Source organism: Bison bison, unplaced genomic scaffold (assembly GCF_000754665.1).
Source record: "Bison bison bison isolate TAMUID 2011002044 unplaced genomic scaffold, Bison_UMD1.0 scf7180017864259, whole genome shotgun sequence".
NCBI lineage: Eukaryota > Metazoa > Chordata > Mammalia > Artiodactyla > Bovidae > Bison > Bison bison.
The window spans coordinates 4991672-5005902 of record NW_011494831.1 but is presented as its reverse complement, the minus strand read 5'-3'; the positions used below and the strand labels follow the sequence as shown (position 1 = coordinate 5005902).

Here is a 14231-nt window from a genome sequence, read left to right as displayed (position 1 = left end):
TTAGTATACTGTATTTATGTTTTTCCTTCTGGCTTACTTCACTCTGTATAATAGGCTCCAGTTTCATCCACCTCATTAGAACTGATTCAAATGTATTCTTTTTAATGGCTGAGTAATACTCCATTGTGTATATGTACCATAGCTTTCTTATCCATTCATCTGCTGATGGACATCTAGGTTGCTTCCATGTCCTGGCTATTATAAACAGTGCTGCGATGAACATTGTGCTTTATTTTTTAAATACCTTTGAAATAATAAAAATGATAGAAAAGGCTAATGTGTTTTTTTTTTAATTAAAAGGATCTTTTGTTATTTCGAAGCCGTTGGAAAATACAAGGAAGCAATCATTTTAGTGTATTACCATATTTATACCACAGTTGTGAAAAAAGGCTAACATTATGAACACTCACTGTGTGCCACTGATTTATACTCACTCATTAAGTGCTTTATGTGTATTCACTCACTTATTCCTCACAACAGCACTATGATCTAGGTATCAATATTTGCTCCATTTACCGATGAAGAAATTGTGCTTGAATCATAGAATATCACTTCAACAACCAAGATAATGCAACTTGAAACCTAATGAAACCAAAATAAGGCAACTTGAAACTTAATGTTAAGATAAAAATGTACATTATGAATAGTGGTTGTCATTAATCCACACTAATCATACCTGAAGTCTAGCTTTATGTTTTCCTCTTTTTACTTAACTATTATGAATATATATCCTGCTACCCTGATATTCTTGAACATTCTTAAGAGAGTTTATGATTAGAATGTTAGAAGTGAAAACCTCTTTTTTGTTTGGTTTCTTTTTATCATTGTGGAACAGATGAATATATACCTTATATTTTGTCTTTTTGTATCAGAAACCATAGACCCACTTTTCATGGATGCAGACTTGGCATATGGAACTTACACAGGGAGCTGTGGTCACGTAATGCATGCAGTGTGCTGGCAGAAGTAAGTTGTCCTTCTGACATTTTCTTGAAAGAAGCTAGGAATATTGAAGTTATCTAAAGGCCACAAAAAGGCATGTTTTCTCATGTCTTCTTTTCTTCTTAGTTGAATAATTGAAGCAGTTTTAATTATTAATTTTGTTTGCATGATACTCATTATAGTATCACCCTTTGAAATTGGTATGTAAAATTATCAACTTAAAATTTTCACTGTACTTTCTTTCCCAAAGGAATTAGTCTTTCTTGATCAGTATTTGTATAAAAAGTAGTTATCTTTATAAAAATCTGATTCCCCTCAAAACATACAGTGAAAAATACCTCTGAGATAGAATAGGACATGAAATTCTAGTTATATGTCTGGAAGAGATAAAAATGCAGAAATATTTTTCTTGGGAAATATTTTATATCAGGTTTACCTTTTGGCATCAGATTAAAATACATAATTTTCCTATGATTGCACTTACTACTTCGCTTGATCATTGGAAACAGAGGGACATAGTGTCTGTATTGTATATCTCCATGCTGTTGAGGCAGGAGACAGGTTTATCAATATAATTCAGTAAAACTATTTTAAATTTGTTTCTGCCCTGATGTGTCCTCCAGTTTACCCCCAAAAGAATAGGCATGCTATTTCTTCTGTAATTTGTGTATTTTTGCATGTAGATTCTAAAGATGTATATTGGGGCAAAAATTCCAGATTTTTTCACTTGGATTAGAGCAAAGATACCTGTGTAGTTTCGAATGGACCTGTGTCTTGGAATTTTGCAGGTATTTTGAAGCTGTACAGCTGAGCTCTCAGCAGCGCATACATGTTGATCTTTTCGACTTGGAGAGTGGAGAGTATCTTTGCCCTCTATGCAAGTCTCTGTGCAATACTGTGATCCCCATTATTCCTTTGCAACATCAAAAGATAAGCAGGTATATTTAAATTAATGTTTTGGTTAATTTTCTTTTAAGTTGTCGTTAATGTTTTTCATTGTGACTGTTTTGATTAGATTATGAGTTTTTCTTTCTTTTTTCTTTTAAATTAAAGTAACATACTAATCGATTTTATTACTTGGATTCAACTTTAAAAATATGATAAAAGCCCTAATTTTTTATTTCTAAAAGAACTGGAATGTTTATTTACTTGTGTACATGTTTTGCATCTTTCTTCTAATAACCATAAAAGCAATAGAACTTTGCTGTCTATCTTAGCGCTCACAGAAGGAAAAAAGTTGCAAAGAATATCTATTCCTTTCTTAGAGTACTTTGCCAGCATTAGAGTTGCTATTTGGAGTTTGGTTACTCTTCAGATCTTTGTATTATTATTTTTATTCTATTTTCTAAAGACCCAAATGCTGTAGTTGTAGAGATATGGACAAAATGTTAACTATAAATGTAAATGAAAACAATATGTTCATCTATGAATAGTTTTTTGGTATTCAGAATAAGTTTTTAAACTTTTATATTCTGACCATCTGTGAATGGAATTTAACAGCAAATAACTATTAGTTTTTTATGACAGCTAGAACATTTAATTGTTTATTTCAATATTCTCATGATTCTACGTGATGATAACAGTACTATTAATATTTATTATTGTTGCTATTAGTTTTTTTTTAACTCAATGAATTTGTAGTAGTGACAGATACTAGTTTTTCTCAAGAAAATTATTTTATTGATAAAACACTTAACGTGAAAGGAGTTAAAGGTGGTAGGCTTGGCAGTTAGGGCCAGTAAGTAGTTCAGTTCAGTTCAGTTCAGTCAGTTCAGTCGCTCAGTCATGTCTGACTCTTTGCGATCCCATGAATCGCAGCGCGCCAGACCTCCCTGTCCATCACCAACTCCAGGAGTTCACTCAGACTCACGTCCATCGAGTCAGTAATGCCATCCAGCCATCTCATCCTCTGTTGTCCCCTTCTCCTCCTGCCCCCAATCCCTCCCAGCATCAGAGTCTTTTCCCATGAGTCAACTCTTTGCATGAGGTGGCCAAAGTACTGGAGTTTCAGCTTTAGCATCATTCCTTCCAAAGAAATCCCAGGGCTGATCTCCTTCAGAATGGACTGGTTATATCTCCTTGCAGTGCAAGGGACTCTCAAGAGTCTTCTCCAACACCACAGTTCAAAAGCATCAATTCTTCGGTGCTCAGCTTTTTTCACAGTCCAACTCTCACATCCATACATAACCACTGGAAAAACCATAGCCTTGACTAGATGGACCTTTGTTGGCAAAGTAATGTCTCTGCTTTTGAATATGCTATCTAGGTTGGTCATAACTTTTCTTCCAAGGAGTAAGCGTCTTTTAATTGCTTGGCTGTAATCACCATCTGCAGTGATTTTGGAGCCCCCAAAAATAGTCTGACACTGTTTCCACTGTTTCCTCATCTATTTCCCATGAAGTGATGGGACTGGATGCCATGATCTTCGTTTTCTGAATGTTGAGCTTTAAGCCAACTTTTTCACTCTCCTCTTTCAACCTTCATCAAGAGGCTTTTTAGTTCCTCTTCACTTTCTGCCGTAATGGTGGTGTCATCTGCATATCTGAGGTTACTGATATTTCTCCGGGCAATCTTGATTCCAGCTTGTGCTTCTTCCAGCCCAGCGTTTCTCATGATGTACTCTGCATAGAAGTTAAGTAAGCAGGGTGACAATATACAGCCTTGACAGTAGTTGCTCTGTCTCTACTATTCCATGTCATTGGAAAACATAATTTTGAATTGTCTTCTACTTAGTATACTAGGACATAGAATGTCATCTTTTATGAAGAAGGTGTCATCAGAAAGATTTATCTTTTATTTGTTGACTGCCATGTTGTAAGCATTCTATGCTATATGTTTTTTTTTATTCTTAATATAGTCTAATGAAGTAGGTACTATTATTCCCATTTAAAGATGAGGAATTGGAGACTGTGAGTGGTTTTCACTTGTCCCAAGACAGACCAAGGATTTGAACCTAGACCTGACTCTAAAGCCTCACCTAACTATACACAGGTTGGCTAGTGGTAAAGAACTCACCTGTCAATGCAGGAGACCTGGGTCTGATCCCTAGGTCTGATCCCTGGGTCCGATCCCTGGGTCAGAAAGATCTCCTGGAGAAGGAAATGGCAACCCACTCCAGTATTCTTGTGTGGGAAGTCCCACGAACAAAGAAGTCTGGTGGGCTACAATCCATGGGGTCACAAAGAGTTGGACATGACTTAGTGACTAAACAGCAGCAATAACCGCAACCATAAACAAAAATAAATCATAATAAAATAAAGGAACAACTTCTTGTTACTCTCTGCAAGCCTATTTTACACAGTGGTTTCCCAAGAATTATTAACATGTAAATTATTCTCTAAAGAATATTCAGCACTTTCTTTCCTTGATATCTTTAAGAATAGGATGTCTCAGGGCTGCTGCTGCTAAGTCGCTTCAGTCGTGCCCGACTCTGTGCGACCCCATAGATGGCAGCCCACCAGGCTCCCCCATCCCTGGGATTCTCCAGGCAAGAACACTGGAGTGGGCAGTCCTTTCTAACAATTTTAATCTGTAGTAACAGTTTTGTTACTTAGGATCCGAAAAATATAATTATACGTAACATTTTTAATAGGCATTTGAACTTACCTGTATAGTAGGAATGTATTTGCCTCTTTTGTTAGAAAGTCATTGTGAGTATAACCTGAATCCCATGGACAGAGGAGCCTGGCAGGCTATAGTCCATGGGATCGCAAGAGTCGGACATGACTTAGCAACTAAACCACCACCAAGATACTAAAGTTAAGGGCATATAAAAACTTTATCAAAGCTAATAATAAGCTAGCATTTTTAAAGAAAATTGATTATAATAAATCAGAGTATACTTTCATTTCTGAAAACTGAAAAAATTCTTAGGTCAAATTTGTACCCAGATATAAGAATTTTGGCACAGTTCATTGTATATTTTAACTTCACTTAAAACTATCCTTTAAGTAAACAAATTTCTCCTTTTTCTTCTTTTTAATAACACCGTTTCTGGTCTGCCTTTGTTGTTAGTTTGGATCAAGCTCCTGTGCAATGGAATTTGTATTACAGAGAAGAGAAACCAACGATAAACGTATAAATATGGAGTATTGAGTACTGAGAAATAGTGTGAAAGACTAAATTAGAATCATAAAGAGCCAGAGGACAGACCAGTGCATGAGGTTCTTTATAGACCAAGTCAGCAGGGAGCTCCTCTCTGAGATAGTAACATTTGTTCTATGTCACCAGTTCTATTCTCTGAGAGAGACACCAGTTCTGTTCTCTGAAAGAAGAGAATTCTAAGCACAGGCAACACTGAGAGCAAAGACCCTGAAGTAGGAACATATCAGCATGATGGAGACATAGCAAGAAGGCAGCAAGTTCAAGGCACAGTAAGAAGGCAGTATGCTTGGGATGGAGCAAGCAAGGAACCAGATCCTAAAAGGTCTTATGAGCCAAGATTGGAAATTAGAACTGTGTTTTATGTGTTTTATGTGGAAAACCATTGGAATGTTTTGGATAGGGAAGTGATATGATATGATTTACATTTTTAAAATCTTCCTGGCTGTTGTTTGATGAATACATAGATAATAAAGAAACACCATCGTGGAAGCAGGAAGAACAGTCTACTGAAGCAGTCCAGGTGAGGAATAACGTAACTTGAATTAGGGTAATCATGAAGGAGATAGAAAGAAGTGACCAATTTGGGATATATTTAGCAAGTAAAACCTAAGACTAGCTGATAGATTAGAATGTGGGGTTTGAGGGACTCATATATATCAGTGATGACACCTAGTTTTTGACTTGAGCAGCTGAAAGGGTGATTTCACTTACTGACATTTATCTATTGCTTCCAGGAAATGGGAGTGAGGGTGTTATCTTATTCTTTGTACTTTAAAATTTCTCCTCCCTCCCAAAACTGCATTTTTAGACATGTGTGTTTCTATGACCTAGGAAGCTAATCTGGAGGAGTTTGACTTTTTCATACAATTATTTATCCACAGAAAGACCCTACAAATTGAGCTTTTCAGTTTGACCTGTGCCAATGGCTTTAATAACTTTCAAATATCAATTTTCAGCGAGAATACAGAACCTCTTGCTCAACTTTTGACCCTGGAACGATGGATACAGACTGTTCTGGCCAGAATAACAGGTTATAATATGAAACATGCTAAAGGTTTGCTTAAAATTATTTTATATTTAGCTGCGTGAGATTTAAGTGTCAGAATCTTTATTTTTTAAAGTACTTTTTGCTCTAAAATATGGTTTGCAAATACAGATTCATTAAATATTAGAAAATAGAGATTTCCTTAGGCCAAGGGGAGGAAGTACAAATCTGAGGAATGTTTAGTATAAGCAGTGAGTTTCCTGGGGGTTTTTGTCCCTTCTTTATTCCCCAGTTTTGACCCCGGCATAGCCTGAGACACAGAACTATGCGGTGGACATGAACAGTAAAAAACCCAGAAGAGATGCCATCTTTCTAGCCAGAGAACTTGAGAAAAAGCTCCTCAGAAGCTGGAGAGTGTAAAGGGAATTCCTGTTGCACGTGTTTTTGTTTTGTTTTTTTCTGTTTTGGCTCTTTCCCAAGGCCATCTCCAGTCATGGAACTGCACTGCTGTGGTGGCCACATAGACATCTAAATTCCCAAGAGAAAATCAGTCTTACTGGCCAAAAGAACTGGGAGAAATGGGACCACTGTGTTCCAAAAACTGCAGGGTGAATCCTCTTTTCTTTTTTTAATTCCCAGTTAGGTGTTTTTGTTTTGTTTTATTTTTTATTTTATTTATTTTTTTTTATTTTAATTTATTTTTTTGGTCATACTACTAAGCATGTGGGATCCTAGTTTCTTGACCAGAGATCAAACCTGTGCCCCCTGCATTGGAAGTGTGGAGTCTTAGCCATTTCTTTCCCTCACAGCTTCATCCCAAGATTAACTCCAGTCATGTGAATCTGCATGACAGCACAGGGGACTATAAAGCTGAAAGAAATTGATCATTTTGACTAGAGGAAAGGGGAAACAAGGGCCCCTTGCAGCTAGAGAGAATAGGGGTAAATCCCAGAGAGGAGAGTGCTATGAAAAGGAATCTCCTACTTTTGAGACCAACACAGGTCCAGAGCTCACCTCCAGCCTACACAGGTGCAGAACAGGCCCAAAGAAGGGTAAAAACAGCTTTGAGACTGAAACTACATTAAACCACCACTCAAGTCCCAGTCTAAGTTCTGAGTAGTACATGTACTAGCAGACTCAAACAGTTTAACAAAGGCTCTGAAAACTAACATTGGAACCACTCACAGAGTGAAACAAAACTTATGGAACCTAATTGGGTTGGTTGCCTACTAGAACAACAACAAAAAAGGTACATTTTTCCAGAGAATGTTAATGCAGGCCTTTTTTTTTAATGGATATTCAAAATATCCAAGACCCTGATGCTGGGAAAGATTGAAGGCAGAAGAAGAAGAGGACAGCAGAGGATGAGATGGTTGGATGGCATCACCAACTTGATGGACATGAGTTTGAGCAGGCTCCTGGTGCTGGTGATGGACAGGGAAGCCTGCCATGCTACATTCCGTGGGGTCGCAAAGAGTTGGACATGACTGAGTTACTGAAATGAACTGAACTGAATCCAAAATTACACAAGGTACAGAGAACCAGGAGGATCTGACCAACTCTCAAGGAAGAAACAATCAATCAAGTTCCAATCCTGAGATGTTTAAATGTTGAACTTTTCAGACAAAAAGTTTAAAGCAGGTTTGTAATCATGAAACATGAATTAAAGATGAAGACTCATGGAAGTGAATGGAAAGACAGAAGTTCTTAGCAGAGGAGAAAAAATATATATGTAGAAAAAGGACCAAATGGAGATAACAGAATTGAAAGAATACTATATGAAAAAAAAATTTAACTGAATGCGCTCAGTAGTAGAATGGAGATGGTGAGATAAGAGTCAGTGAATTTGAAATTAGATAAGGGAAATTATGCAATGAAGAATTGACAGCAAAGTGATGGAGAAAAACATATAGCCTTAGGGACATATGGACTCTTCTTTTGTTCCCTTTAACCCAACGTTTTGTGTCATTGAAGTCCTGAAAAGAAAAATGATGGTACTGAAAAAATATTTGAAGAAATTATAACTGGAAACTTTACAAATTGGTAGAAAGACTTAGATTTATAAATTTAAGCTCAGTGAACCTCCAACAGATAAACTTAAAAGCATACCTAGATAAGTCATACCCAAACTTCTGGAAACCAAAGATGAAGAATCTCAAGAACCACCGGAAGAAAACTAACTCATTGCACTTATGGGAATGACAGTCTTAATTTTGATGAGGTTTAGTATTCACCCAAGGTCTTAGTAATAGTCACTAGCAGAGCTAGGATTCAGACCCAGGCAGCTTGGCTCCAGATCCTGTGCTATTATTCACTAAAGTACTATGCATTCACTAATTTCTAAATAGAAATATAGAGGGACAGTTACTGATGTGGAAGATATATATGATCTATTAATGAGAAATCAAGATATATAACGGTGCTAGAGTTATTATCCTTTTAAGAAAAAAAAATCTACATGTGTAACATTTATATGGAGAATAGAAAAATATCACCCTCATGCTATCTGATTATCTGGGTGGAAATATTTTGAATGGTTATTTATTGCTTATTAGCATTATCCAAATTTTCTAAAGTGATTGTATGTAATTTACAAAAGCTTTAAAAAGTATGTGTCACACTGAACTCCCATGATTGTTTTTTTCTTTTTCTTTTTAATTTGTAAGGAGAAAACCCAACAATTCCAGTCCTGTTTGATCAAGGAATGGGTGATTCTACTCTTGAGTTCCATTCTATTCTGAGTTATGGAGTTCAGTCTTCGTAAGTATCTAAACAAGAGAAGTTTGTAAATGGTTGTGAAAATAAGAGTGAAGAACAATTCTTCCTTCCTTCCTTCTTGCTTTATTTGTGAAAGTGTTTTGTTTATCCCATTTTTATCTTGTTGCCATCTCCCTAGAGTTTTATTTGTACTGATATTAAGTGATTTGAGATAGAATAATATGTATTTAATATGTGTTAAGACAAACCATGCCTATAATTATTTTTAACCAACAAAAATGCTATTTTTATATATTTCCACCTATAGGAAGAGCAGAATTTAAGAGACTTAAGTTAAAGTCACATCTGACTTGCTCTGTGACTTCTGAAAAGTTTCAGGTCACTCCACCCCCACTGCAATTCATATTCTCGTTTGTAAGATTGAGACAGTGGTCTCCTAATGTACCTCATACAGTTATTGAAAAGATATTTATGTGAAGACGCTTTGAAAAATATAATGTATCCAAATCAGATACTATTATTTAATGAATAATATGAGGTTCATTTTTCTAGTTGTGATCCTTGTTTACATTGTATATCTCATCAGTAATGAAAATACTTGTTACGAAGCAAAAGAGACACTGATGTATAGATCAGTCTTATAGACTCTGTGGGAGAGGGAGAGGGTGGGGAGATTTGGGAGAATAGCAATGAAACATGTATAATATCAAGTATGAAACGAGTCGCCAGTCCAGGTACGATACACGATACTGGATGCTTGGGGCTGGTGCACTGGGACGACCCAGAGGGATGGTATGGGGAGGGAGGAGGGAGGAGGGTTCAGGATGGTTGGAGCTCTAAAATGCTGCGGAAAGGCTACAGCATATTTGGCAAAACTAATACAATATTGTAAAGTTTAAAAATAAAATAAAATCAAAAAAAAAAAAAGAAGTTCATGAAACCAGGAATTATCATTGCTAGTACATGGATTATTATATATACACACAGACACACATACACCCCTATCAGCACAAAAGTACTTCTTGGTCCCTTTTCATATACTGAAATATATATCAGATATGTTTCCTCTGATTTTTAATCCTGTCTCTAACCTGTTCTTAATTTGGACCTCGACCCTTTCTGCTGTGATCATTTATTGCATCTTTTACAAGAAATTATCTGGGTCATTACCATTTTGTCAGATACATTTTTCTACCCATAGGAGTTACAGTTCTGCTTTCACCATTTTTTTCTTAATGAATAAACCTTCAAAAGAAGTTAAATTCTTGCTTCAGTACCTAAGTGGACTTCTCAGTAGGTAGCCCCTTTTAATAAATCCTTATTTAAATTTTTATTGTTTTATTTTTAGGTTAAATTATTCCAATAGCATCAAGGAAATGGTCCTTCTCTTTGCCACAACAATTTATAGAATTGGATTGAAAGTGCCTCCTGATGAAACGGATCCTCGAATCCCCATGATGACCTGGAGCACATGTGCTTTTACTATCCAGGCAATTGGTAAAGCCTATAAGAAAACTGGTTTGGAGCTTTTATAGAAACAGAATTAACATTGACTGATCAAAAATTATTCCTTTTTTCCCACCCTAATGGCCTGGAATACTTTGACTTAAGGACTCTTGGTATATCAGTAGATTAGGTGGCATGATGCCATTTAGTTTGAGGATATTTTGTTTTGAACTCTTTTAACTGCAAAAATGGGCATACATAACAGAAAACTAAATATACTTGAAATGAACAGCATGAAGCAAGCTGTATTTAAAAGGTGGCAATATAACAATGAAAGATATGAGAAAAAGCAAAGGAAGGAGAATCAACCCAGAAATATCCAGTAATTTTTATTTATTTTACACTTTGAGAGAAAAAAGAAAAGTAAACCAAACCATCTAAAAAATTACCAGGAGAGAGAAAGGAAGACTGAGGTGGTCAGGAGAAAGAGATTAACAGCAAGAAACCTCCCAAATCTGAAGGGAAGCCTACTGTTAGATTCTCTGCCGTGGTGAAAGCTTCTTAGAGAAAAGTGTTTCAGATCAACATGTTATACACCTTGCATTTACATGGTCTTATCTCTCATTAAATCTAGGGGAAATGAAGCAGTGAAGAATCACTCAGATTTTTAAAATAATATATTTGCTTATGATAGTCACAAGATAAGAGTACTACATGAAAAACACTTAAGAGTTGTAATTCTTTCAGACTCATTTTCCAGTATTTTTTGGAAGTTGTTTTTAATGGTTCTCCCCCATTTTCCTCATTTAAATAAAGTTTTGTAAAATGACACTATCTCATGATTTGAATTAAGTAGCACAAAGCTACTTCTTTCACAGACCCTTTCTGCATGCCAGCATTAGTCTCTGAACAGATTTTAGGAGTCATTTCCAAACCTGTCAGACTTCAATTGTGGGTAAAAAATAAATACACAAGTTTATATTTACTGTCATTAAATAAAAGGAGAAAAGGGGAAAATGAGGTTTAAACAGAATCTAAACAATTTGATATGAAATGTTAAGCATTCTTTTGGAGTCATGATCTATTAAATACCTGCAGATTGCCAGTAAAGGTACCTTTACACTTGACTATTTGGGGAACACAAGCATTAGGAATTGGAGATTTTTATTTAGGTATTGAACATTTTCAGAAGTGACAGTTTTGTCATAGAATGGATGAGAAGTTCATTGGAGAATAGGATTGATTCTTCATATGTGTTTCTGTAACATAGTCATTGGAAATTATTTGATTAATAGAGTGTTACATTGTTTTCACTACAGGGCTTTTTCCATCCAGTGGATATAAGGCTGTGCTTTATTCCTAGCACATAAACAGCTAACTTATCTCACTCCCCGCGGGTGTGGAGAGACATACGCAGGATGTGTTGGCATAGTTATGAAAAACAGTTGAGGAATCAAAACAGAGGGTCTTTTATTGCTGTCCATTCAAAAATGGAAAAGGAAAATAGGAAATAAGCCATCCAGCCTCATAGATGTGTTTGCTGCCAAACATCAGTGAAAATAAGTGATTCAGTAATAAATACCCTAGCCAACAAGGCAGAATATATTTCTGAGCTCATGGGTTTTTTTGTATTTTCAAAAAATACGTTGTTCACCTTGTTCTATCCTATAAACCTAATTCTTTTTTAATAGTACTTAACAATAAAGCTATTTACATTTGTTTTATGTATTTTTTTAACAAAATAGGTTGCAACTATATTTTTAAAATTAGTGTTGTTTTTTTTACAGAGAACGACAAACACTGTATGTTTTCATTCATATGTGCTATCTAAAATATGAAACAAATGAACCAATATAGTGAAACAGACTCACAAAGGACAAACTAGTGGTTACCAGAGGGGAGAGTGGTAGGGTAGGAGCAAAATAGGTGAAGGAGATGAAGAGGTAAAGACTACTAGATGTAACATTATTATAAGGAAATAATATAATACTTACAAGGAAGTATATTTAAAGTTCAAGGAAGTAATATAAAGCACAGGAATATAGTCAGTATTTTATAATAACTTTGTATGGAGTATAATCTGTAAAAGCATCCAATTACTATAAACCTGAAACTAATATAATATTGTAAGTCAACTATACTTCAATTAAAATTGTTTTTTCTTTTTGCATAGAAGAGATGTTAAAAGGAGGATAAATGAAGCAGAATGCTTTGTTTTTCCCAAGTGTTCTTTATAGATTGCTCCAGGGGCTTTATTATTTATAAAAACAATTTGTCCATGGTCTACATTGCCTCTGTAGTGTCCTCTCACTCAAAAATGTGGAAATCTTGGCATAGACTTAAACATGAAATTTTGAAGGGGAAAAGTGCAAAGCACTTTTCTATTTGGTCAAAAATAGAATTAAAGAACATCTGATAGAAACCAAGTATACAATTGTAGCAGTATTCAAAATTTATTGCTTTTCTTTTTTTTGCTCTTTGAGAAAACCTGTTGGGAGATGAAGGAAAACCTTTGTTTGGAGCACTTCAAAATAGACAGGTATGTATACACATGGTGTATTTTTTTAGGGAGTCCTCAGTACATTTACCATTTAAAAAAATCTTTATTCACTTCTTTTTCTGTAAAAGCAGAATTCTGTTTTGGTTTTTTTAAAGCTACTTCAAACTCATAGGAGATGGAAAGGCCAACATTATACACTTTGGAGAGTTTATTCAATCTTGGTGGTTAAATGTAATTCACAGAAACATTTCTGGTGATACTTGGTTACTTTTTATCCCCCTCTCCATTTATTTCCAGATCAGAACCCTAATGTCTCCTATATTTTCCTTCTCACTAATTTTGCATCATCATGTAACATTAAGTATTAATGCTGGCTTAACTCCAGATAAATCTTCATACTGAACTCCAGAATAAAACTAAGCCATAACTCCTTCATGGGCAGATTCTGATTCTATGTAACTGTACTCCTGCCTCAGGCCTAAGCCTTATAACGTTGGGGACCCTGCAAACAGTACTTAAGAAGTATGCTCAGTAGCCCTGTGAAAACAAACTGGGCAACTGAGGATTCCCTGGACCACTCACCTAGCCATTTTCCTCTTATTTTCTGACAGCTGGCCCAGGGGACTTGGAGTCTATGACGTGCTTCTGAGTTCCCATCCTTCCATCTTGGAAGCAGAAGATTTGTTCCCTGAATTCAGTGATTTTCTGCCATCATTTTAGAATTTCTACAAAGACATGTATTTGCACAGGCCTGAACAGAATGATGTAGGCCAGACATTTAAGAGAATGACTCTGAGGGAAATGAGTCCTTAAATGAAATGGAGATGATTGTATCTTTAATACTTCTTTGTCATGGGAAAATCTATTACAGAATTCAGTGAGGTCATAAAACTTTTTAGAAGTATTAAAAATATTGTAACTAAATTTGCAGTCATGTAAAGTATATAGTAAGTTTACACTAGTTCTTACAGAGTAGGATTGGTTTATACAGTGAATGACTTAGGTCTTTCATCTTCACTTATCTTTTTATCTTCCCTTCTCTTACAATCTAGCATAATGGTCTGAAAGCATTAATGCAGTTTGCCATTGCACAAAGGATTACCTGTTCTCAGGTCCTGATACAGAAACATCTGATTCGTCTTCTATCAGGTAGAGTCTTTTCTGAATTATTATGTTATTTGCATGTCTTTTCCAATTGAATTTCTGGCAGTGTATTAGGAAACAACACACTACACTAATGTAAGACACTCATTACCACAACCTTACAAAAGAAAAAAAAAGAAAACAAAATACATGGTTGCCCTCTAATACCTGCAATCTTATTTTTAAAACCAAGTGTTTTCCAAATATTGTCAACTTGTATCCCTTATACCCACCCAAGGGGTTTTTGCACCAACATCCACAATCACTGATATCCTTAGTATTAACTACTAGTCTCTTGAGAAACCTGTATGCAGGTCAGGAAGCAACAGTTAGAACTGGACATGGAACAACAGACTGGTTCCAAATAGGAAAAGGAGTACGTCGAGGCTGTAT

At 35.6% G+C, this 14231-nt stretch overlaps 1 protein-coding gene across 1 annotated transcript in view; it reads left to right on the top strand.

The window, feature by feature from the left end:
- UBR1 (ubiquitin protein ligase E3 component n-recognin 1) overlaps positions 1-14231 on the top strand; it is a 156221-nt gene that overhangs the window by 92131 nt on the left and 49859 nt on the right. Inside the window, exons 31-37 of the mRNA XM_010848042.1 lie at positions 873-966; positions 1731-1880; positions 6003-6100; positions 8698-8791; positions 10098-10246; positions 12679-12734; positions 13748-13844. Of these exons, the coding sequence (XP_010846344.1) occupies positions 873-966; positions 1731-1880; positions 6003-6100; positions 8698-8791; positions 10098-10246; positions 12679-12734; positions 13748-13844 (738 nt within the window). The remainder of the gene's footprint in view (positions 1-872; positions 967-1730; positions 1881-6002; positions 6101-8697; positions 8792-10097; positions 10247-12678; positions 12735-13747; positions 13845-14231) is intronic.